The sequence below is a fragment of the Protopterus annectens genome, chromosome 12.part0, assembly GCF_019279795.1.
Source record: "Protopterus annectens isolate FY-2018-M chromosome 12.part0, PAN1.0, whole genome shotgun sequence".
Classification (NCBI taxonomy): Eukaryota; Metazoa; Chordata; order Ceratodontiformes; family Protopteridae; genus Protopterus; species Protopterus annectens.
In genome coordinates, this window is record NC_056746.1 from 273,556,170 (window position 1) to 273,583,554 (window position 27,385).

A 27,385-nucleotide genomic window follows, 5' to 3' on the forward strand; every position below is an offset into this window, starting at 1 on the left:
AACAAGGTCTGTCCTATTGGAACAAATTTGAGAATGCAGCATTTTGACTGACCATATTAATTAATAGGGCTGGCTGTGCTAATTTATGTAGAATTGCTTGGATATATAAAATGAGAGCCCTTGTTCCTGCATAGGAGTCCTGATCAGCTTTCCATTCCCTGCTGAGCATTGGGTGGTAGGGAGTGGTTCAGTTTGCTGACCCTGGGGGATGACCTAATCTCGCCCTATTGGGAGTACTTTCCTCCTCCGTGGTGGCTTTGATGAGCCCGCTCTTTCATTCACCCAGGGGAAGCATGCTTCCACATGTCAAATTCCCTTTGACGTACTGGTGCTGAGCATTGTCTCCACCAGTTAAAAATCTAGTGCTTCTGCCAAGCGTCTCTGTGGAGAAAGTTCAGAAAACTTAAAACAGTGAAACTACATAATGTTGCAAAGTTAAATCATTGTATCCCATAGCATCGAATGTTACAGTGCGCACATTAGTAATACACCCTTCACCTCAAACATAACTAAAGCGACAAACACACTTGTTTCAGTGTTTCTGCAGGGGGGCAAGCCCCCCTGCAAATGAAATATACCAACTCAAAGATCACACTGCAGTGGAGGCAAGGTAAATTTCTCATTCCCCACTGTATTGCAATCTCCATACAGAATATACAAATAATATCTCAAACATTTACCTCTATTTCCCTGTCAACACGTACATACAGCCAAAATAAAAACTTACTCTCCTACTCACTTATCCCATCACTTTCTACAACACTAACCAGACTTCTTTTAAACTAATAAATCCATCACTCAAACGCAGCAGTGCTTAACTGTTATCTGACAACTTGAGAACAACTCTTAAACCGCAAATCATACCATCTGCCATGTTTGTTTACTACATAATACAACTTCTTAAAGTGAAACCACAAAATTAACATTTTAAACCATAACCATGTAACACTTTCAATGATATAAGACTCAATGATTTAAATTTTCATTGTTATGTAATGTCAGTGTCCTAACTTTTCAGCGTTCTGAACTTTCGATGTTATGGTCTCACTGTGTTGTGGTTCAGCGTTATAGTAATTCAGTGTTTTGAAGTAGACCCCACCTATGACATAGTTGAGGTTTTTTGCCTCTACAGTATGGAGCTGGCTCTTGACATATGCAAGATTTTACATTGTTTGTTTCCCATCATTCTCTCATCATAACTTCTGGAACTTTCTGTGGCAAGCTGTTTGGTGGATTGTCCTTTTGCTTACTCTCCTAACATATCTGCAATTTTAGAAGCTTCATTTCGTCCTTGTTGCTGTGCAGGAAGATGTTTGTTTTAGAAGCTTCATTTCGTTCTTGTTGCTGTGCAGGAAAATGTTTATTTTAGAAGCTTCATTTCGTTCTTGTTGCTGTGCAGGGAAGATGTTTGTTTTAGAAGCTTCATTTCGTTCTTGTTGCTGTGCAGGGAGATGTTTGTTTCAAACGGATGCCACCTTTATCTTCTGGATAGCTTGCCATGTTTCAAACGGATGCCACCTTTATCTTCTGGATGGCTTGCCATGTTTCAAACGGATGCCACCTTTATCTTCTGGATAGCTTGCCATGTTTCAAACGGATGCCACCTTTATCTTCTGGATAGCTTGCCATGTTTCAAACTGATGCCACCTTTATCTTCTGGATAGCTTGCCATGTTTCAAACGGATGCCAGCTTTATCTTCTGGATAGCTTGCCATGTTTCAAACGGATGCCACCTTTATCTTCTGGATAGCTTGCCATGTTTCAAACGGATGCCACCTTTATCTTCTGGATAGCTTGCCATGTTTCAAACGGATGCCACCTTTATCTTCTGGATAGCTTGCCATGTTTCAAACGGATGCCACCTTTATCTTCTGGATAGCTTGCCATGTTTCAAACGGATGCCACCTTTATCTTCTGGATAGCTTGCCATGTTTCAAACGGATGCCACCTTTATCTTCTGGATAGCTTGCCATGTTTCAAACGGATGCCACCTTTATCTTCTGGATAGCTTGCCATGTTTCAAACGGATGCCACCTTTATCTTCTGGATAGCTTGCCATGTTTCAAACGGATGCCACCTTTATCTTCTGGATAGCTTGCCATTAGTAGTTGGGATAACACATGACCTCTTATGGTCACTTTCATTTACGATGACTGCTTATGGGTGCTTCACTTCAGAAATTTGCTGAATCATCTCCTTGCTCCCACTTTAAAGCATTATTTTTTTTTTTTTATGATTGTCATAGTAGAATTACTTCTGTCTTGTTCTGTCTTATACCCAGTAATGGTTCTGTGGTATCAGCTCTGATGTAAATGTAAAAAATACTTCCCTTCAGTCTAAGCCCCATGGTTGTTGACATAGTAAAAGACTAAAACCTTGCAGTAGAGTGTTTCTGTATTACACTAACATCACAGTAAGAGCAAAGGCAGTTAATACTCTGACGTCTTCATTCTAGGGCTGGCATGACTCTCGTAACTTGTCAAATTCAAACTATTTTGCTCTATTCTTTAATTCAGAAACATAAGGATTTGTAGGCACTGAAAGACTGTTGCTCTAATAGAAGACAGGATGAATAAATGGCACATTTTTCCTTGACGCAAGGCAGGTTGTGAACTTCTCTCTCATCACAACATTATTCTCTCTCTCTCTCATTGAACTTTCAAATCTTCCTCCTATTGCAGCTTGCAGAAACTACCTTTTTGGACTTCTTTGGATATTCTGGTCTGAGTCAGGAATACATGGAATTTCTGGACTCGCACCTTCCAGTTTTTTGCTGTTTCCTTGTGATGAAAAATTGCATTGTGATTGCAATTTCAAAATATCTTCCAACAAAAGAAATTATTTTGAGGGCTTTGGAAGTAATTTTGTGGATTTTTTTTTAACATTTAATCTTATGCTCAAATGCATTTCTTCACGTCCACACAGTCATTCCTTTATTCACAAAGGTCTTCAGTTCTGATGCTATAATTGTACAGACACAATGAAGTATGCTTTCAGCTATCAAAAGGATTTTCTCAGTGCTGGGTCTGTGGTTGGGGGGGTAGTATGCTGAAAGCACACTTTGTAACATGCATACATACAGTCTATATGAGTTTGTGTCGATCTCTTATTGAACTATCCCCCATATATTAGAGCGTGCTTGCAGTTCATTAAGTCATGCCGTGATAGGAGAACAGAGACTGGGACGCTAGTGTTTAACACCTGACCACACTGTGCCATGCCGGGATCTCACTGCGCTTTGATGTTCAGAATGATCAGCTGTCGCTTACAAGTTTTCTGCCCCTCCCCCAACAGTGCAGTGTAATCATTTCCACTAAACTCATTCTGTTCACAAACTTCAAGACTTTTTATTTTGCTTGCTGAGTTGTAAGCCTCATCTTTCGATGTTGGCATTCATGAAGGGATAACCGTGCACTCGTGAACATGTCATTCTGTCGAGACTACTTTCACTGCATTCTGTTGCAGCGAAAGTATTTTGCTGAAATCACTTTTAGCAGTAGTGTAGAATTCCCTTTTCTCCACTGTTTTGTGACCTCAGAGTAGGTTTATTTAAGTTTGGGGATGTTAGGCTCACCCCTTCCCCCACAAAAATATGCTTTTAGGTTTGTTGAAAGTGTTTTCAGAAAAATAGCTTCGCTAAAATGGGATTCAAGAAAAGTATTGTCGATCTAGCAACATAAATCTGTAAAATATGACAGTATTGTTTCACTGCTGCAGTCTTTTTATAAAACAATGTCAAAATGTTGATACATTTAAATGCCAGCCTTGTTCCCAGTTGTTTATTGCAGGTAAATGTAGTCAAATGTGTTGCTTAACCTTGTACTTATGAAAATTAGTTTAATAATACATTTGGTAATTATACGAACTCAACAGCAAAATATTATTTAGAAGTTTACAATTGTGCATTACTTAGGACAGACAACTACTCAATTATAATGGAGAATTTGGTGTTAAAATCACTTGACAAATTCAGTAAGGTAACAGCTAAGAGCCCTGATAATACTATTGGGGTTTTCCTGTCATCTTTGAAAACTACTTTAGTCCCTGTGTTAAGCTTCCATTATCCTATAGACCAATGAGCCTAACTCCAGTCCTAGGACAATTTTTGATGTGTATTCAAGAATTGTTATCTTTGTCTGATTATGGGGGACGGGTCACAGCTTGGTCATTAATCAACATGTTTTCACTTAGGGTAAATCCACTTTCACAAATCTGATCAAATTCTCTGGCCAGATCAGTTTAGCTCTTGACTGAGATCTGTCCGTTGGGTTAGAGTACTTGGATCTTGCAAGAGTTTTTGGCACCTTCCTTCATTCAACAATCATAACAACGTTGAAACTATTTCCAGTCAACTATTCTATATTGAGGTGGATTCATAACTGACTTGATGGAAGAACACAGCATAAAATAATCAATGGAATTCTATCAGCTAATATGCCAGATAATCAAGGTGCACCTCAACAGCCCCCTTTTCTTACAGCAGTAAATGCAGGGTGAACATGTTTGCAGCTGATTTTAAAGTGGCTTTCTGGCTGTATCTGATAATTGTCATGTAATCAGTACTTATCTGATGAACTTTTCTATGTGGGCCAACGATAAAGGTCTATCTTTCAGCAGTAATAAATGGAGAATAGTTATGTACATTGGCAGGAAAGTACTTGCTGTTACTTGAAGGTGCATGTAACTCAGAGGTAATGGAATACATAGATTTACGGGTTCTTATTACAAATAAATTATCTTTTGACAAACATCTTAACAATATATGGACTAAAGCCTTGAGACTGATGGGTTATATGTTAGGGTATATCACTATGTGATGCTAGGAGTATGGATATTCTGTTTAAATCGCATACAAGACCACTCCTGGAATATACTAGTTTTATATAGATATAGATATTTATATATATATATAAAATCAAAGATAAAACTGTAAAAAGAACAGGTAGGGTGGGAAAAGGAATCTTAACCATCCAAAGGTGTTTATATAATTTGTAATTGTTAAATTTCTGATGAAGTTCGACTTTTAACATGAACGAACAAAAGTGCTCAAATTTTTAAGCTTTGTATGTTTTGAAAGTGAAGATTAAAGTTTTCTACTTTAAGTTCTGGCTGAGGATTACATTCCTCCAATTCCGAAAAAGGTTTCTGTGTTAATGTGTATATATGTCTATACATATTATATACTAAAAGTCAGCTTACTAAAATAGAACATGTTCAAGGAAGATGTACTTGGCATATATCATCTGTCAATGGACTGTTACAAGAAAACATACACTAGAATAAATTTGTTTTCATTGCATTACAGTTACTACATGGGAAAAGCAGTCCCGGCCTACTCAGCATATAAAGACAAAATTAAGAGAACTTTGGGCTCTAATAAATTTACACATAAATATTCAAATTTAAATTTTAAAATTTCTTTGACTAGAACAACTTTTGAGATCCAGATTTGTTCAACAGACTATTCCCAAATTATGGACTAATAACCCATGTTCAACACCGGAGGTGTACCCCTCACTGGTGAGATCAGACCACAAACTAATCTCGCTGGAGGTCCTCATCCCACCCCCACCTGAAATAAAAAAGACCACAGTAAAGAACTTCTCAAAAGCCGACTTCACACTTCTAAAGACTAGTGTGGTCTCCTTTAAGGCCCCGAGCGTGGAAAACAGTACTCAAGCCGCTGAATCACTTACAAATGCCTTCTACCAGCACCTGCAGGACTGCATGGATAAGGCAATCCCAAGCAAAACAAAGACTCTTTGTACCAAAGGCAAGCATCCAGTCTGGTGGACCCCAGCCATAAACAAACTCTACAACAAAAGGAGGAAGCTACTACAAGATAGAGCAAAATCCTTAAAAGGTAAGACACCCTTGATCACTATAAGTAAAAACTAAGAGCTCTCATAAAATCATCCAAAGCAAATTTCGAGAGAAAAATAGCTAAAGACTCAAAAGACAATCATAAGGCCTTCTTTAGCTATGTTAGAAACCTGGGAGGAAACTCCCAGATATGCTCAGAGCTAGTTCAAAATGATGTGAAGATTACTGATCCTACAGACATTGCCAACATACTGGCTGACAGGTTCAGTGCAAACTTCTCCCCTCCCCAAAAGGAGAGATATCTATACCAAACGATTGCAGCCCCCAAACATCTCCAGCGCCCAAGTGAGAACTGCTCTCTCCAAAGCAAAAACACAGCATCCATGGGACCTGATGGTGTCCCCGGCTGTGTGCTCCATGAACTCAATGAGGAATTAAACCCACAGCTAGGACAGCTGTTTAATCAAAGTCTTACCTCTGGATACGCACTCCAGGAGTGGCGCACTGCAACTGTGGTACCACTTCACAAAGGCGGTGCCTCCACCGACCCTGGAAATTACCGCCCATTAGCTTGACAAGCCTTATCTGCAAAGCCATGGAGAGGATCATAATGGACCTCATAAATAAAGACATAGGGAATTTGCAGACTTTGGATCCAACCCAGTTTGGCTTTGTCAAAGGCAGATCATGCCTTTTAAACTTGGTTGACTTTTTCAAACAGTCACCAAAGCCATTGATGAGGGAAAGGCAGTCCATACAGCCTACCTCGATCTGGCTAAGGCCTTCGATACAATACCCCATTCGGGTATCATTGAAAAACTCATCAGCTTAAATGTCAACCCATACATCACAAGATGGGTTGCAAACTGGCTGAGTGACAGAACCCACAGGGTCAGAGCTGCTGGCGCCATGTCAGACTCAAAGCCTGTCACAAGTGGTGTCCCACAGGGCTCAGTCCTGGGCCCACTCTTGTTTGGCATCTACTTTTCCAAGTACAAGCAAACACAGGAGGGTTATGGCTGACAAAGTTTGCAGATGACTGCAAACTGGGCCATAGTAGAAAACACATCTGACACAGATATCCTTCAGAAGGGTCTCACAGAAACGGATAACTGGTGCCAGAGCCACGGCCTAAAGTTAAATGCCAAAAATGCATAGTCATACCCTTCGGGAAAAACAAGGTTACCCCTAGCTACCAAATAGGTGGCAATCCACTGAGCACAGAAGAAGTTATCAGGGACCTGGGGACCCAGGTTGATAGTAGTCTGTCATTCGACACCCATGTAGCTAAAGTAGTTAGGAAGACCTTCTACATTGCCCACCTTATCATGAAGGGATTCTCATCTAGATCAAGGGAGGTCATAGTCTCCCTTTACTCATCACTCATCAGACCAATGATTGAGTACAATGCCCCATTCGAATGTATCTGACCCGACACTTGCAGCAGCTGGAGAGGCCACAAAGTTCCTCACCAAAAGGATAAAGGGTCTCAAAAATCTGTCCTATGCTGCCCGACTGAAAGAACTCCAGCTCTATTCAGTCGCTTACCGCTTGCTCAGAGGTGACCTTTGCCTAACATACAAGGCCATGTCAAACCCAGATTTGATGAATATGCTTCACCTCAAAAAATCTAGATCCATCAGAGCCACAAGGGCGGGTGACTTAAACCTTGACACGGCTATTAATAGGACGTGCTGGTGGGATAGATTCATCACCCAAAGACTCCCTATGCTGTGGAACAAAATCCCGGTACATGTGAGGCAGAGCACCTCGCTGGCCTTGTTCAAGAGAAATCTTGACCAATGGATGGGAGATCGCAGATATACCCCAGGGATTACCTCAGTGTCACTGCTCGACAGAGGCACAGAAAAATAATGGGTATAGTTCCCCATACTAAAGGGGTGGCCTAAGCCACAAAACGATGGGCTAGGCTTGTAAATGCCCTCGGGCAGATAGCCTAGTATGAACCTATGAACCTATGAACCTATGAACCTATCTAAAAACCTTACATCATTTAAAATTTAGTTCAGTTTGTGGATGGGAGATGAGGTTAATGATCCTAACTTTAAGGAGCTAGTGTATAAATATGACTTCTGGCCTAAAACACTGGAAACAGAACTTATAAATGTAGTTGTCAGCAGCAGAATTATTTCTGCTTTTAAGTTGTGTTCCTCTCTTTATTTATGCTTTGTTGGAGGAAATGGGTAGAGACCTGCTACAAAGAGCTGACATGTTTTTCTTTCCTCTCTACCTGTCTGATAACTGTGTCAGTTGAAAGTAAGACTTGGTGAGAACACCACAATTTTAACTGTGTTTTAACAACATTTTAGGTAATAGGTGGCCTGCAGACCTCTGCTGAAGTGAGCTAATGCCAGCATTTCAGTCTATTCACATATTTCGCCATTCACATTGTTTTCAGGTGGGATGTAAAATAGCTTTCAGAGGAGATTGCCTGGTTAAAACAATAGTATATACATTCTGCAGCTTAATTTTAACTGTTTCCTATAATATTTTTCTGATTTTGGATAGCTTGGGTAATTGGATGCACCTTAATGCAGAATTAAGTGCTGTATTCATTCTGTCTCAAGGGGATGCCAGGGTGCAGTGCTCACTTTAAGGTTTAGTTTACTTATTTAACTCAGAGCTGCAGCATTTGATCAGGGGGGTAAGAATAAAGATTCATGGTGGCTTTCCTTTAATGGAAGGAGAGGGAGGTGCTAATTGCTATCATATAAAAGCATCCTCTGAAGCATGGCTGGCTTACTGTTGGCACACACAGTCCTAGGCTGAGGTGTCATGACAGTGTCTGGGTGGGGTGGATTAGGATTGCATGAAGGTGCACAAGGCAATCATGCATGTTGCATACTTCTGTGTGCAGCTAAGCCATGAGTGGGAGGGCTTAATAATGCCACCAGTTCCAGTCATGCATGTTGCATACTTCTGTGTGCAGCTAAGCCATGAGTGGGAGGGCTTAATAATGCCACCAGTCCCAGTCATGCATGTTGCATACTTCTGTGTGCAGCTAAGCCATGAGTGGGAGGGCTTAATAATGCCACCAGTCCCAGTCATGCATGTTGCATACTTCTGTGTGCAGCTAAGCCATGAGTGGGAGGGCTTAATAATGCCACCAGTCCCAGTCATGCATGTTGCATACTTTTGTATGCAGCCAAACCAAGAGTGGTAGGGCATAGTAATGCCACCAGTCCCTGGCAGCTGACTCTTATCCACACAAGATAAGTGGGATGGCAAAATGAAGGGCTCATGAAAGGGGCAAAACAAGGATACAGGAAGTTGGGACAATAACATATTTTTGCCACGCCCACTACTGAACGTCTAGCTCATCCAACCTAGCCTCCTTATGAGTACCACAGGCCATTCTTTCCTTGGGATGAAAGCCAAGTGAACAGGGAGTAGGAGCTGCCATTCATGCCCTAGGGAATAGAGTTTTTTTCTACATGTCCTTCTATCTCTATGTGTGCTGGTAGTGTCTAAGGAGGGGCATGTAGTTGCTTGCAATATATTGCCATATATTGCCCATGTCTCTGTGTATGTGACACAGCCGAATCCCTGCTGCTTTTTGGAAAGTACTTCCATGTGACCCTGCTCTCCAGTGGGAATTCTACTGCACAATATGTAACCAAGCAGGCACTTCCATGCTCTCAAACACTTCCCCAGGTGCGAAGAGGTGAGCAGGAGCACCTTTTCATTTGTGTCCTTCCCCTCACACTAGCTACAACAGGCACCCGAGCCATATATCAAATTCTGGTTGCCTGGGTTTAGGACTTTATACTTGTATGCCTACATAGTTGATAAAGGTGGGACACTGAAAGATGTATATAAAAAAGGAATGATGGACATGATATGTCTTGCTTTGAATGAGTTTGCCAGTACATACAAAAATACTGAATACTATTAATAATAAGGGCCATGTTCCTCTGTAAGTAAGGCAAGTACTGAAAGTGGTGTTGGTAGGACCTCTCCAGTGCACTTTTACGTATAAAGCGTTTCCATCTAGTCTGCTCCTTGGAAGCGTAATCCTTCCAGTAATAGCCAAGTACAAGAAAGTCTTCTTAAAGAATCATGCTTACAGCAAGCTTTTGCATGACTGTGTTTGTATAGCATTTTATTTTGTTTATTAATTAATTTATTACGTTGTATTGCATATGAAGCTTTTGATGGCTTAAAGTCCCTTTTTTTAAGGAAACATTAGTTTTTCAGGACTTCAAGATTCAGCACTTATTGTATAGATTAAACTTTGAGACAGAGCATACATACAAAACATATAGTGCATACTTTCTGCAATTTAAATAAATAACTGTAACAGTGGGGTCTTAGGAATTAATGGATGCATTTGCATTTTATAGTGGACGAGTTTTATAATAAGGAAACCTGTATGGTCAAAAGGCCATGAGTGATGCTAACATCTATAGTTAAACTTAGAAGGATGCTAACATCTGTAGTTAAACTTAGGCATTTCTATCTGTACAAGTAGTCAAGTAACCATGGTGGATAGTAGGACACAGTTTCCATTATCCTTTACTAAGAAACCAGTGGTGGTAGATGCAGCAAAGCACAATTACCTCACCTACCTACATTCAGCGCTCTGCACTATGGGGTCTAAACTCAAGGGTTCTGTGATGTGGCCTGCCTACACTCAGGTGATTAAAAAAAGGTGCTAAATCATACACAACCACACAAAAGTAAATCAAAAATTCACAAAAATTCAGTACTTAGGATCATACACCACCACACAAAAGTAAATCAAAAATTCACAAAAATTCAGTGCTTTGGATCATACACCACCACACAAAAGTAAATCAAAAAGTAAGTACTTAGGGAATCAATCCTAAGGGAAAGACCTGCCCTGCTACAGGTTTTAGTTGAATGTAGAACAGAAGCTGCTGTTAAAAAAGGGGTTCATAGGTTGGTACTAGGCTATCGGCCCTAGGGCCTAGACAAGCTTAGCCATAACAATTCCCTGGCTATTTCTTCCCACACTATTAACTTCCCTGGACCCCTGTCTAGCAGGGCGACTGACGTGATCCCCGGGGTGAATTTCCTTTCTCCCATCCAATCATCAAGGTTCCTTTTGAAAGAGGTCCAAAGAGACGCTCTGCTTGACATGTATGGGCAGTCTATTCCAGAGTCTGAGGAGTCTCTGGGTCAGGAACCTATCCCTCAAGCATATTTTGTTTATTGTGATGACAAGATTTAGATCCCTGGAAATAAACAGCCCTTGCAAGTCTCAAACCCAGGACCCTGTAATGGGTAGGGCATATAAAATATTGCATGGTAATTATAAGAATCAATCAGAGGAGGTTAGAGAAAATTGGGAAGAGAGATTGGATAAGCAATTTCCAAAGAAACAATGGGAGGACATATGCATGGCACCCAAGTATGCAACAAAGTCTAAAGATTTAGGATTTTTGCTTGGAAGTGTTTGCATAGGTATTATTTTTGTACCCCAAACAGGCTCCAAAGAATTTTTCCTCATAACTGTACAACTGGCAGCTAAGCAACACTGTAAGAGAAGCTTGCATGGTTTTTAACACCACAGTAACAACCATTCAGTTTTGCAATGAATGCAGGACAAAAAAACAAAAATTATAGGATGCTGCCGACTTATGTGGTCTGCCAAGTGCCCTGATGCAGATAGAGAGACATAAATGTGCATACAAACGTTTCAAGAAGCAACAATTTTAAAAAAAATATGCCGACTTTCTTACTAGAAGTCTACATAACTGTTCATCTGGAAAACAGCACCATCCGAGGTGATCACCTAAAACAAAGTACATTGCCTCTTGCTTTTCAGTTGCACAGTAACAAGATTTTAATTGTACAATGAATGCAAGACAAATCATTTTAGTGGATGTTACCAAATAACTTGCTACAATAACTGCGGTAGCGTTGTCGCCTCATAGCAAGACGTTGTCCCATTCGATTCTCAGCTAGAGCGTCTTCTTTGTGGAGGCGTATGTGAATGGGGCATGCTTTCGTTGAAGGTTGTGCGTCAGGGCTGGTAACCCGGTACATAAAAATCCACTACCAATCATTAGCGGACCAGAGTTCCGCTGTGGCGACCCCTAACCGGGAAAAGCCAAAAGACACAAACAAACCAAATGACTTGCTACACTGAGACTTAAATACATGCATGTATGCAAACCATAGAGCAAGCAACAGTTTCAGGTCGTAGTACAAATGCCTCAGGCACCCCCCAACAAGATGGAATACCTGTGGAAGAACATATTCATGTACAGGCAACTGACTCAAGTTTCTCCTGATTTTATTTTAATGACTATTCTCTTCATACAAAAAACAAAATTGACTTGTTTAAGTGGTTGCAGGTAACGTACCGTCCTGCTTAAAGTAAGCTCATAATTATTAAGAGCTTATTTTAAGTTTGTCTTAATTTACCTGACTAACTGCAACATGATACGGATCTTGAACTGCAGTCATATATTAACAAAGGCTGTGTATAATTCCTTCTGCTGTACATCCTTTGTTCATAACACATGACTACAGTTAATTTATTTTTGTGCTACAAACAAAATATGCTCTAAAAAACCTGCCAAAACCACCCTTTTTACTTGCCTGCAACAAATAATCGAGCTACATTTTTCCTTACCTGCAACAAATACTCTGGTTTCAAACAAAAAAGGTGTGTAAAACCAATGAATTCTATTTATAGTTTTATTTTTTATTTTATATCTAAAAAATGCTACTGTACTACCTATTCCTTGGAAACAATTCCTTTGTTGTGCCATACCATACAAAATATATGATAACTTCCACACATCACTGCTGTCAAGTTGAAAAACTCCAAGGGTGTGTGCAAGGGTGGGTCACCTACCAGGTGTTCCAAGTTATCAGTGAATCTAGAGGAAATATCCCTGCAGGAAACATGTCAATGCTCCAACCCATACAAGAACTGCAGGCAGTGTACCAAGTGGCAAAGGCAGGCATTATTCACTGCAATTTAAATCAACAATTGGACCTCTTTTTTAGTTAACTTCTTAAATATCATTAAATAATTAAAAATTCATCATGAGCTAAAGTAAATTAATTTATGGGCAAAGCCTCATGAACCAGATTAATGACGATCATGGGACACATCTGCCTGTTGGCAGGAGTTTGAGACCCATGCCCTACAGAAATCATGAATTCAAAATACGTTATCTGAATTACCAGAACGGTTTATCCAAACCAGAAATGGAGAAAAACATTTTTTATTTTTATAGTAGAGTTGATTTTGTTTTAAGTTTCTTAGTGAGTGCATTATCCATGTAACCTGATGAAGCGCACGTTTGATGTGCGTGAAAGCGCTCGTTTCTTTTACTAATTAAATCAGTTGTTTGTTTTATCTCGTGGTGGTTCCAGTGTTTCTTTCTACTGAGTGCATTATCCAGGAAATAGTTTCTTTGTCCCAGAAACCTAAAACTTAGGAATACACAGAGAATGTAGTGCCATTGACAGTGTAGTCCAAATATTCACAATTTGAGAGGGTGCCAGGGTACTTGTGATATGTATTCTGTGCCTGAGAACCTCACTGTCAGAGCATTCGACAAGTCAGATTTATGGACTTTTATTCTTTTGCAGATGAGGGAGCGTGAGGTGAAGTTATGGGACATGAGGTCGTTTAAGAGCTCCATATCCTCACTCAGTCTGGACACATCGCAAGGGTAAGTCAGCAGTCCAGTAGCTGCATACAGATGATTAATGTTACTGACCTAAAGGTAAAGCTCCAATTCAAAATGTGAAACTTTGGGAATTGCAGAGGTTATTGTAAGTCAGCTTTCCTAGTATTACTAGATTTTACTATCATTGGGTTAGAAAGACTGTAGTCCATTTATGTTAAGATTCTAAATTCCTTAACATTCTTTATATTTTTATGCGCTAGCAGTCCAAATACTAAGATTTTATTTTTTTTTCTTTTTTGTACTAAAAAAAGGTAAAAAAGAAAAAATAATGGACTTTTCACTGACCAGAATGAAAAGTCTATAATGAATTGTAGCAGTATGATGTCATTGGCCTTTGCATGTGGTAGGTGGCATTGAGAAATAATGCCATGTAGTTTTGATATGATTCACAAAAAATGCTTTTCTTGTAGGCCTCATGAATAATTAATTAGCCCATGTGGAGTGCTGTACTAAGCAATAAAAGTGACTTAGCATAACTGTAGTATGCTGAGTGAGAAGTGACCTGACCAGCCTTGCATAGCAGTGACGTCAGGCTGGGAACTGCTTGCTGAACTGTTTAATTTGTGGCTGGGTGAGCATTGTTTTAAATTACATTTGCAAACCACAACAGAAACGGTAATTCTTAAAGTCAACCACAGCATAGGTCATTAGGTTTCATCAGTGAAGCGATACACAAATTTTTCAGTATTCACCAAAAATCTCAATGTGCAGTGGAGAGGTATAGAACTGTCTGAATTATTCTGGGGGATTGTGCATTAAACCACTGATCATGCTCAGAATAAACGGCTTGTACTCAGCTGCATGCTGCTTTGTTTGAGTAATCGGAACTCTCTGAATTGTAATTGGCATTTACAGTTATCCAAAATGCTCCTTTGGTTAAGAGAAAATCTTTTATATTTTTTTACCCCAATCCTTCCTGTGGATGTTAAGCCTTTGTATTTAAGAGCCCAGTTGCTTCCATGGTGAGGGAGGCAAGAGCAGGGGGATCCCATTTGTCATTCAGGTGGAAATAAGGAGAGAAGAGCTTGCTCCCAACCTCTTCACCTGCTGGTCAGCATGCTCCGTGGAATGCTTGTATGGATATGCACGTCCTCACATCATGTGTGCAGGCTAGAATACAGTGGAACCTCTAGCAGGTTTGCTTCCTCCAGTATCATTTGTGCATAGGGCACAGATCTATGGTCTACCCAAAAGGCATTTCTCCTGCAGTGGAAATGGAACAAATCCTTCTGTTCAGAGTAAGTTAATTAATGTTAGTGAATAATTACTATCCCAGGCTGACTTCTCCAGTACCTTGGTCACTAAGTATTCCCAGGACATTTGGGCCATAATCAAGGTTTCAGCTGTCTCGGCCATGAAGTTGGCTCATAACAACACTCTTTTTCTCTCATCTGAATATGGAGTAATTTAATTAGCAGAGACTGCTATTTTTGCTCCTGGTATTAACCTTGGGAAGTATGTTTTTCACTTCAGGAAGTAATTTTGATGATAATTCCCATATGAACAAGTGAGGATTGTTTTTAGTGTACACATTTGCCACTGTGTTTTAATGTAATCTTTCCCGTCATTGTCATGATTTGCATGAACGGATGGAATTTTCTGGCTTGGATGCATGTTTAGTTATCACTAAGTGTGCAGCATAGTCAGACTGGGCTCACTTGAGTGACAACTGTTTGAGCTTTGTGAACTGAATCTTTACCACCCAGTTTTGTTTGTGAGGTTTAAGCCAGAAGAGATCCAGCTCTGCCTTCACATTAAAAAGAATCCCATGTAATTTTATTTCAGCAGCAGCTAATAATGTCTCTGTTCATTTTTATTTTTTGCAGTCATCAAGTGTTTTGTGTTTCATGACACTGGCCTCATCATACACACTTAACAGGAGAAAACAGCGTGCGTGTGTGAGTGTGAGTACACACTGTTTTCTTGCATTTCATGTGGCTACAAAGGATCCACCATGGACCATTCACACGTGTGAACAACAAATAATCACTCCAGTATCGTTCTACTTTGTTTGTAGCTGTCATTTCAGTATGGTGAACCTGACTATAAGAACGTGCCTTTTGGTTGTGATATGTCTTGTCCTGACTTCAACATGTTTTTTTTTTTTTAATTGTTAGTGAGCAGCGAGCACCTACCTGTCAGGTTCTGCTTTGCATGTAGTAGACCTATGATACTGAACTTTGAAACCTATGGAAGAATCTGCCTTTTTAAAAATGATGCATCCATTGATGGAAACTCGATAAACAGAAGCTTACAGATGTAATTATCACTTTATGTCATGACAGAATGCAGTCTACCAATGTCCACACAGGACAATTAGTCTCCCACCACTTTAATTGTTCAATGTGCCTCTATGATTACCCTTTACATTTTTTATAGAAGTGTCTGAGCATTCTTTTCTGCTGAGTAAAATTATACAGAAATATTCAAGGAAATATCTACTTCATTGTGTGTCTATGATAATGTATTCTCCTAGTTTTACTAATAGCAGACATTTTAAGTCAATTTAATAAGGCTTTGTGAATTCCCACATTAAGACCTGTAGTCCTTCAGGTCAAGATCCTGCAGACTCCTCCATAGACATTTTACACATTCCAGAGCTTGATGTACGTGAGCAGAGTGATCAACAGATTACAGACCTGTACGTACAAAAAGTATGTGAGTACAGTGGTAAACAGACTACACACATCTATGTACAGAAAGTATGTGAGTACAGTGGTAAACAGACTACACATCTCTAAGTACAGAAAGTATGTGAGTACAGTGGTAAATAGACTACACACCTCTATGTACAGAAAGTATGTGAGCACAATGGTAAACAGACTACACACCTGTATGTACAGAAAGTATGTGAGTACAGTGGTAAACAGACTACACACCTGTAAGTACAGAGGTAAACAGATTACACACCTGTAAATACAGAAAGTATGTGAATACAATGGTAAACAGATTACACACCTGTATGTTCAGAAAGTATGTGAGTTCAATGGTAAACAGATTACACACTTGTAAGTGCAAAAAATGTGTAAGTACAGTGGTAAACAGGCTACACTCCTGTAATTACAGAAAGTGTTTGAGTACAGTGGTAAACAGACTACACACCTGTAATTACAGAAAGTGTGTGAGTACAGTGGTAAACAGACTACACACCTGTAATTACAGAAAGTGTGTGAGTACAGTGGTAAACAGATTACACACCTGTAATTACAGAAAGTGTTTGAGTACAGTGGTAAACAAACTACACACCTGTTAGTACAGTGGTAAACAGAGTACAGACCTGTAAGTACAGAAAGTATGCGAGTACAGTGGTAAACAGACTACACACCTGTAAATACAGAAAGTACATGAGTATAGTGGTAAACAGACTACACACCTGTAATTACAGAAAGTGTGTGAGTACAGTGGTAAACAGAGTACAGACCTGTAAGTACAGAAAGTATGCGAGTACAGTGGTAAACAGACTACACACCTGTAAATACAGAAAGTACATGAGTATAGTGGTAAACAGACTACACACCTGTAATTACAGAAAGTGTGTGAGTACAGTGGTAAAGAGATTACAGACCTGTAAGTACAGAAAGTATGCGAGTACAGTGGTAAACAGACTACACACCTGTAAATACAGAAAGTACATGAGTATAGTGGTAAACAGACTACACACCTGTAATTACAGAAAGTGTGTGAGTACAGTGGTAAACAGATTACAGACCTGTAAGTACAGAAAGTATGTGAGTACAGTGGTAAACAGACTACACACCTGTAAATACAGAAAGTACATGAGTATAGTGGTAAACAGACTACACACCTGTAATTACAGAAAGTGTGTGAGTACAGTGGTAAACAGATTACAGACCTGTAAGTACAGAAAGTATGTGAATACAGTGGTAAACAAACTACACACCTGTTAGTACAGTGGTAAAAAGATTACACACCTGTAAGTACAGAAAGTATGTGAGTAGAGTGGCAAACAGACTACACACCTGTAAATACAGAAAGTACATGAGTACAGTGGTAAACAGACTGCACACCTCTAAGTACAATGGTAAAACAGATTACACACCTGTAATTACAGAAAGTGTGCGAGTACAATGGTAAACATTGCACGCATGTACTAAAAGTGTGTGAGTACAGTGGTAAACGGGTTGCACACCTATAGTACTGAAAGTATGTGAATACAGTGGTAAACAGATTGCACAACTGTAGTACTAAAAGTGTGCGAGTACAGTGGTAAACAGGTTGCACACCTATAGTACTGAAAGTATGTGAATACAGTGGTAAACAGATTGCACAACTGTAGTACTAAAAGTGTGTGAGTACAGTGGTAAACAGATTGCACACCTATAGTACTGAAAGTATGCGAGGACAGTGGTAAAAAGATTGCACAACTGTAGTACTGAAAGCATGTGAGTACAGTGGTAAACAGATTCCACACCTTTAGTACTGAAAGCATGTGAGTACAGTGGTAAACAGATTGCACACCTTTAGTACTGAAAGCATGTGAGTACAGTGGTAAACAGATTGCACACCTATAGTACTGAAAGTATCCGAGGACAGTGGTAAAAAGATTGCACAACTGTAGTACTGAAAGCATGTGAGTACAGTGGTAAACAGATTGCACACCTTTAGTACTGAAAGCATGCGAGTACAGTGGTAAACAGATTGCACACCTATAGTACTGAAAGTATATGAGTACAGTGGTAAACAGATTGCACACCTGTAGTACTGAAAGTATGTGAGTACTTGTGAGTGAGTCTTGAATTTTTGAGCTAAATGTTTTATCTACTACTTGTATAATTATCATTATATTTAGCAATCTTGTATGTACCTAATTTTGTCTGTGCTGGAGCTTTTCTCCCCAGGACTCCATTGAAAACGGGTTCTTTTGGCCCAATGGACTATCCTGGTAAACCAACTGCAAATAAATAATAAATAAATAAATAAATGTGAGTACAGTGGTAAACAGATTGCACACCTATAGTACTGAAAGTATATGAGTACAGTGGTAAACAGATTGCACACCTGTAGTACTGAAAGTATGTGAGTACAGTGGTAAACCGATTGCACACCTATAGTACTGAAAGCGTGAGTACAGTGGTAAACAGATTGCACACATATAGTACTGAAAGCATGTGAGTACAGTGGTAAATAGATTGCCAACCTATAGTACTGAAAGTATGCGAGTAGAGTGGTAAAGAGATTGCACACCTATTACTGAAAGCATGTGAGTACAGTAGTAAACAGACACCGCACACCTGTAGTACTCATTGGAACTGGATTATTTTCAGAGTTTGTTCGTGTTGTGGTTTCTGGTTCCTTTTCTTTTTATTTCATGTAGTACTGAAAGTATTTGAGTACAGTGGTAAACAGATTGCACACCTGTAGTACTGAAATAATGCATGTACAGTGGTAAACAGATTGCACACCTGTAGTACTGAAAGCGTGCGAGTACAGTGGTAAACAGATTGCACACCTGTAGTACGGAAATTATGTGTGTGCAGTGGTAAACAGATTGCACACCTGTAGTGCTGAAAGCATGTGAGTACAGTGGTAAACAGATTGCACACCTATAGTACTGAAAGCATGTGAGTACAGTGGTAAACAGATTGCACACCTGTAGTACTGAAAGTATGTGAGTACAGTGGTAAACCGATTGCACACCTATAGTACTGAAAGCGTGAGTACAGTGGTAAACAGATTGCACACATATAGTACTGAAAGCATGTGAGTACAGTGGTAAATAGATTGCCAACCTATAGTACTGAAAGTATGCGAGTAGAGTGGTAAAGAGATTGCACACCTATTACTGAAAGCATGTGAGTACAGTGGTAAAGAGACACCGCACACCTGTAGTACTTATTGGAACTGGATTATTTTCAGAGTTTGTTCGTGTTGTGGTTTCTGGTTCCTTTTCTTTTTATTTCATGTAGTACTGAAAGTATTTGAGTACAGTGGTAAACAGATTGCACACCTGTAGTACTGAAATAATGCATGTACAGTGGTAAACAGATTGCACACCTGTAGTACTGAAAGCGTGCGAGTACAGTGGTAAACAGATTGCACACCTATAGTACTGAAAGCATGTGAGTACAGTGGTAAACAGATTGCACACCTAGTACTGAAAGTGTGTGAGTAGAGTGGTAAAGAGATTGCACACCTATTACTGAAAGCATGTGAGTACAGTGGTAAACAGATTGCACACCTGTACTACTGAAAGTATGTAAGCACAATGATAATCAGGTTATACATGTCAAGTACCAAATGTATGTGAGCACAGTGCTAAATAGATTTCACACGTCTAAGTAGCTATTGGTTGGTGGAAATTCTTGTGGAGCTGTGGTTTGTGTGTTTGTATAGTTACTGATAGGTGTGTGATATGTGCGTGCAAGTGAAAGCATTTTTTTGTTATGCACTGTAATTATTTAAGTTGGACTGGGTATGTTGCTGAGTTGTCACAGAATGTCCTGGAAACACGCTTTTTACAGTCCTTTGCCTGTGAATGATTACTTGATATGAGATTCTTTTTTTATTGCCTTGTAAATTTAGAGTTTGTGCAAAATGTTTCAAGCTCTTTGCTTCTGTAAGTGTATGCAGCTTATGAAGGGTCTATGAGTCAGCAATGACTGATGGGGTTACATAAATGGACACATAGCTAAAACAACTGCAGTCCAAACCACTGGAGTTTTGTAACTATAGACAAACCTGGAAACTATGAATTTCTGGCAGTAGTATTAAATGCGTAATATGCAAAGCCAGCTTACATCTGGGTTTGTTCATTGTTCATAGTGCTAAATCAAATGGTATAATGACAGGATATTCTGTGCAACCTATTTCCGTTCTTTGCTTTGTATTTTAAAGATGCAGTAATTTGAGAAACCTTGTATTTCAGCTTCAATCCAGAAAATTCTCCTTTGCTCGGTATTTAGATGTTCATCATACAATACTTTTGGGGCAGGCTAAATCCATCATTCCCACAGTTTACAAGGAATGTACCCAATATGTAGCAAATTAACCAAGTAGCAGTGTAAATGTAGCAGCGTAAAGGTATCAGCTGATGAGTGTAGCAGGCAGCCCACTGGGGAAAACGGATGAGATGTGACAGGCCTACAGCCTGATAAATCGAGCAGAAAGGTAAGAGGCTGAGAAAAGAAACAGGAAGTAGAGTAGCAGACATAGTTTTACAGGCTGTTCCTCTTAAGTGGCCAAACAAATTTGGACTCTTGCTGAGAAAAACAGTACACACAGGATGAAGTATCAGAGCCTTTGCTTTCACTCAACCTTACTTCCATATAGCAATGGATTTTCTATACCTCTGACATACATACCTATTATATTAACCCTGTTTGTTGCATAATCATTTCTTTTTCATTAACATAGTTGTAAGAAATCTGCTAGACTAAACAACAGTGTAGGCTTCCACTGTAACAGGCCACTGCATTCCTCTTCTTTCATAAGGTAGGTAGGTGAGAGAGTACGTTAGGCTCTACATATTCATGTTTTTACTTTCTACATTAGTGTGTCAGCAGTGTTGTTACATATATTCATGCTTTACGTTGTATGTTTTACTTCTTGGCTGTAACCTGAGCTAACCAGGGCCAATCCCAGGCGATCTAGTTCCTCGGATGCAACTTGGGAAATGTGCTCCCTCCTCTCAAATTGCACTATACATGCCCCCCCTCCCCCTTGATGGTGGCTGTCACTTCAGCACCAAGGGCAAGGACTATGACCACTGTGGCCTAGAATTAGTCCTGAAGGTTCTAGTTAACAGTAGGTCATTGTTGAAAAAAAAGCAAGGAAAAAGAAAAAATTCAACAAGGTCTGATAAGCTACCTACAAAATATTAATGTGAATGCCCCCTCCTTAGCTGTCCCTGTGAACAGGCACAGTATCTGCTGTCTGGAAAGAGGTGTACATTATTCCTTTATGTAAATGGTGAGGAACATCATCTGAAACAACTTTCTACAGACCCCTAGCTGTTTTAAGCATACTTTGTAAATTTATGGAATGTGTGGTACAATGATGACTCACTCCCTACCAAGAAGATTTTAGCATTCTAACAATCTCAACATGGATTTTGTAAAGGATAAATACGGGTCTGTTAACTATAACAGGCTTCATCTGCGTCACGTTTAAGTCAGCAGAGGTGGTAGCAGAGCTTTTTCTTGACTTACCAGAAGCATTCAACACAGTAAGTCATACTGGCCTAAAGTAGCCAACTTGTTTAGTTTTCCACCCCCTTACACTGCAGTTAATTACCAAATACAATATTTAAGGTCAGGGACAGGGCATCTCCAACAAGTTCACTGCCAGCTAAGTTGTCCCAGGTCAAACTTAGGCCCAGTATAGTTTAGCCTGTTTGTCAGCCCACTACAGAACTGTAGACAATACAGCCCTCCGCTGCTGTATTAAACATTCAGCAGCTCCAAGCTCAGAAACAAGTTCAGATCTATTTCCTAACCTTAAAAATCTGGGTATGTAATGCACATCTTCCAATAAATACATGTAAAAGTAGCTTAGTTCTATTCTGCTCATCTCATTAAAGACTGGAAATCAGAAGTGAATCCTAAACAGTAATTCAGTCCTTGCCTTGGATTTGCATATTCTTTCAAAAAATGCAACATCGCATTATAGGCTTTAGAGGATCAAACAGTTTCTGTATCATAACTGGTATCAGTCCTTGTTCAACTAAACTGTTTACAGATATTTATTTTACACAGGAATCTCAGGTTCCTTAACTTCAGACTTGGAACACGTATATCACAAACCCACTACATTTATCTCAGTTGTACTTCTGGGATTCATTGTTACACCCTAATTAAAAGCCGTTGTGACCATCCTTTGCAGATAGGCTGCATTACCTTAGCCTGCATAATACATTCATATTCCTAAGCCCTAAACCAAAACACCTGACATTTCAACCCACTGAACCCTAGCACCTACCATGGGGGTAATCCCTACATGCTGGAGTTGTGCAAGGTGGTACTGACCCCTAGAAATCACATGTTATTAGTTAAGCTGTTTATTGTTTTTGATATGCTTATCTGTTGCTTTTTATTTCATAGCAAATCAAAATGATCGTATATTATTTTGTTTCTAATTTTACTGTTTGAGAATTCACGATTTTAGATTTGATTTTAGGGTACTATTTTTGTTGATATTTTTATCTTATATTAAGTACTCACTGTATCATTTAGAGTATGTAAGGCTGATGTAAAGTGTGTTAAACAGTTCTAGGTAATAATTGTTGATGAAGCAGTAGCTTAAAGTGAAGATATTGTGCTTCCTACTTAGTCTGGGTAAGCCTCGTGGGTTTACTTGCACAGCAATGAGAGACAAAGCATCGATTTGCTGGCATTTCTGTTGCTATGCTGTTAAATATTTGGCATTGAATGGGACTGCATGGAATTAAGAACTTTGCTGGACTGCTTACCTTTGCATACTAGGCTAGCTGCCGTTGTGAGAAGTTTTAGCCTAGCCAACTTCCCTTTGTGTGCTCAAATTAACCTTTCCCATTTAGTTAGAGATTGGCCTTACCCATCTTGTGGTCGATAATTATATATTACCCCCTAACGAGAATAACTGGGATCATACCATGAAAAGTTTAAGGGGACCCATGCATGGGATAAAGCATTTAGGAGCTGCATCTATCCATTACTAGTACAGGGGGCAGTCCTGGGATAAATTTTCTGTTTTCCTTCCTTAGATCCAAGTTACATTTGAGTATGGACAGGGATGAACTTTGTTTTATGTTGATGGGGAGTCTATTCCAGAGCAGAGGTACCTTCTGTGATATATAGCCGTCCCTCCAACTGTTCTGTTGATGTCCCAGAAGAGGTTTAGATCCCTAGACCAAGTATATCTGATGCCATTTGACTTGCATAGTTCAGTTTGCATCCCTGTCCTGTATAATAACAGTCCCAGTTGTCACAGGTTGAATTGATAAGTTGCCTTTCACCAAGTCCTGTGCATTGAATACCTATTCATAAAAAGAACTGTTTCAGCATGTGGTTCCATTGGTGTGGTTAATAAAGACATTGCATATTACTGGAGTGTGGCCTCTACTTGTTGATTTTTTTTATAGAGATCATGCACATATGGCTGAGAAGTCAGCTTTACCAAATTCCATCTACTTCACTCTTTAGATTTACTTATAAATCAATTTTTGATTTAGTATTTCAATTTGGGATAACCTGCATTTTCCAAACCCATCCTGTGACCACTCATGAGTGTCTATGAGACAATACATTCTTAAAGGTCACTTATGGTTTATTATTTGTTATATACTCTCTGCCTATTAACTATTTTTATTTATTTATTTTACAGTTTGTCGGGAAAGTTTGACTGGACAAGAAGCCTATTTTCAGCAGAGACCCGGGAGAAAAAGCTCTACTAGACTACATATAAGAACATTTTATAGCAATTGTACTAAAAAACATTACTTTTAAGTTTTTGCAGGGGGGCAAGCCCCCCTGCACCCCCCATGTGAGGGGCTGTTCCCCCACCCCTCTACTTAATTTTTATCACTCTGAGGTCGCACTACAGTGGGGAAAAGGGAATTTTCCCTTATCCCCACTTTAGTGCAATCTCCACAACAGGCATACTTATGTGAAAGTGCTTTTCGGTGAAAAGCACTTTCGCACAAGTAGGCTTGGCCAAATCTGTTTTGGTTATGTTGCCGTTTGGTGAGCCGTACGGATCCCATATATATATATATATATATATATATATATATATATATATATATATATGTATGTATGTGTGTGTGTGTGTGCATATATATATATATATATATATATATATATATATATAGAGAGAGAGAGAGAGAGATAAAAATATAATATTTAAACAATATTATTTATATTCACTGCAGTTAAATATGCCTTACTGATCTTTACATTGTAGCAATGAAGAACCTCATCTTCTACCTCAAACAGCTTCTAGAATAGAAGTACGTTAAGAAAATGTTCCATATGTAGTATGTTTCTTAATCTCGTTATGTTTGAAGGAGAATAGTGTTACTGTAACCATTATACTTAAACAGTATAAGGTGATACAAATTACAAAACAGTGACATCAGTACTGTGGTTGGTGAAGCAGAGTTGTTGGCAGATTAAGCAAATGCTAAGCCTCTTTTCTATTTTTGTCTAGAAATGTAATTTTGAATGAGAGTTGTACTAAAATTCATTCTTTGTCTGTCCTCACTGATCTTCGTTCTTGTGGAAGGAAGTGTTTGGTCATCTAGTAATCCAGCTAGAACATAACACCCTTTTTAACTTGTGATTTATTTAATTGGGAAGATTGTAAAGAAATTCAGTTTTCAGGAATAGTTAACAGTCAAGAAATTGCTTCCTTGATTGGTTGGCATCAATTTGAGTTTAGTCCTTCAGAGTTAGTCCCGTTCACTATTCCAGAAAAAAGAAGAAATGGAAAAGAACTGTAACAAATATACGGCCAAGATGTTTGAGAGAGAAATGTAAGACCAAATGATACACCTGACATAATGACCTACTTACTCGTACAATGTTCAACCATTCAAAAAATTAGTGTTCTTATGTCTTTATCTTCTGTGCTTTATAGAACTGGTTAGAAAAAATCAATCAAGGAAAGACAGCTGTTTCCTGTTTAAGATCGTCTAGAATAGATGACATTCGAGAAGCCTTGGTTAGTCTTTTTCATGATTCCCGTATAGCATGGCTCTTGTATCAGCATGTTTAAATCACATTAATAAAACTGAGATGCGTTTAGTGCATGTCTATATTTTGGACATATTGAAACTTTCAGAACAAAGGAGTTTCAAGTTAATTTTCTCAGATGTTCCGCAATATGCATCATTAATCCGAATTTCAAAAAAAGGGGGAAAAAAAGTTCACAATTGTTATTTAAGGAAGATGTGTTTTAGAACAGGATCTATAACTGTTTCTCTGTGGAAATTATGGAAGCAATTTTTATAATTTCTGTTGATAAGTACTGTGGAGAAACAAGTTAGATAAACAGAATTTTCATAAAAAATCATTTTGGATAGTCTGTGAATTTAAATGTAAGATTTGCATTGGCAAAGAAATTCTGCTAAATAAAAACATTAGAATGTGTTCAAATGCTGAAGTTATAGGAGTTGAATATGCAAATTATTCAGAACAAAATAAACCTACTCAGTTCTGTAGAAGCGGAAATGTACACCAGCAGGAAAATTAGAGCTTTATTACTAACGTTATAAAATGTATAGTACATTGTGTGTCATTATTACTGGGGGGTTTGAATTTCCCCTCCACATTATGAGTATCCTTTTCTTCAACTAAAAACAAGTGTATCACAAATCCACCACCTTATCCGTGCTCGTAGGACTCATCATTACATCCTACTAAAAACGCTGTTATAGCAATCCTTTAAAAATAGGCTACATTGTCTCCACCAGTAATGCATTCAAAGTCCTAAACCCAGATCCAAAAACACTCCACAATTCAACCTACTAAAAACATTTAGCTGTGTGGTAAAGGAATGTGGCCCTAACTGTGACCCAGACAACTGAGTTTCAGAGACCCTAGCACTGGAGAGCCAGGCAGGGAGGTGAGGAACGAAGGATCTTGGGAGAGGAATGCATGGACTCGTGGCACTCAGGGTTGATGCACTTTCTGCAATGGAGACCAACACCACCAATTCCTGTGCTTTAAAGAAGAGGAGTGAGGCTGTCTGTTGGCAATGCCCCTTGCAGAAGTCAGGGATGCCCACCATTTGCAGCCCATTGCATACCCCCTTCTCTTGCATAGATGAGTGCATATGCAGGAGATGTAGGGCCCTACTGAAAAACCGTGAACCGCCTCTGATTGCTGCCTCAGTGATGGCCACCTATCAGCTGGCTGTTGCTCAGTGAAAGAAATGAATGGGCCAGCAGGCCATGAGAAAGTTTGATGGTTGGCAGGCATTGGGGCAAAGTAACACAGAAACAACTCAACCCACTGAGTTTTTCAATGTAATTTCCCCACTAGAGATTCTAGAATCTTGAACTTCATTAGTCTTTCTTATTATTGCCAATATAGTATATAAATCCACACCACTTACTTGGTCCATCACATCATGACCGTGTTTTAGTTAGTTCTGGGGCTAAGGCAAGTAAAGTATACCACATGTACATGCATAAACATGTAAAGTACGCCACACGTACATGTATAAACAAGTAAAGTGTACTACACATACATGCATAAACAAGTAAAGTACACCACACGTACATGCATAAACAAGTAAAGTACACCACACGTATGCATTTAAACAAGTACACCACACATACAAGTATAAACAAGTAAAGTACACCACATGTACATGTATAAACATTCTGTCATAACAAATATGACTAACTGTCTAATGAGCTTAAAAGTGGTAGTGGGTGGCTGCACAGGTGGAGTAGAGGGGTAAAGCCCTGACTGCAGCTCAGGTGATTCAGGTTTGATTAGTGTCTCAGGTGACAGAGAGGCAGGGAGGGTTGGGCATGCTCATTGTTGGTGGGAGGGTGCTTGTCGATGATGCTTCCTAGGTGGAGACATTGTCCAAAGGAGGTAGTTGCCCTCAGATGTAGTTGAGTGTGGGGTGTTGGGAAGGGAGTTGGTAGGGCATATAAAAGAACCACTGCTGATGGAAGCACAGATGATGGAGCTCTCAGGATGTGCTTAGGATTTATGGCCAGCCCCACCAGTACTGGAGTAGCCCAGGAGGGTAAGAGGATGGCTGGTTGACCCGGTGTGGACGTGGGGTACTTTGGGACCAGGCAGTAGGATGAGGTCCGAGAGGACCAAAAAAAAAAGAAATTGCTGTGGGATAGAGAAATGAATAGGACGCCTTTTGAATATTTTTCAGCACTGTTCTGATAAAAAGTCTCT

General features: G+C 39.4%; 1 protein-coding gene across 1 annotated transcript in view; it reads left to right on the forward strand.

Annotated features, from left to right (window-relative positions):
• Positions 1-27,385, forward strand: part of LOC122816501 (coronin-7-like) — a 3,324,782-nt gene that overhangs the window by 1,920,525 nt on the left and 1,376,872 nt on the right. The window contains exon 9 of the mRNA XM_044089332.1: positions 13,420-13,502. Coding sequence (XP_043945267.1) covers positions 13,420-13,502 — 83 coding nt within the window. The remainder of the gene's footprint in view (positions 1-13,419; positions 13,503-27,385) is intronic.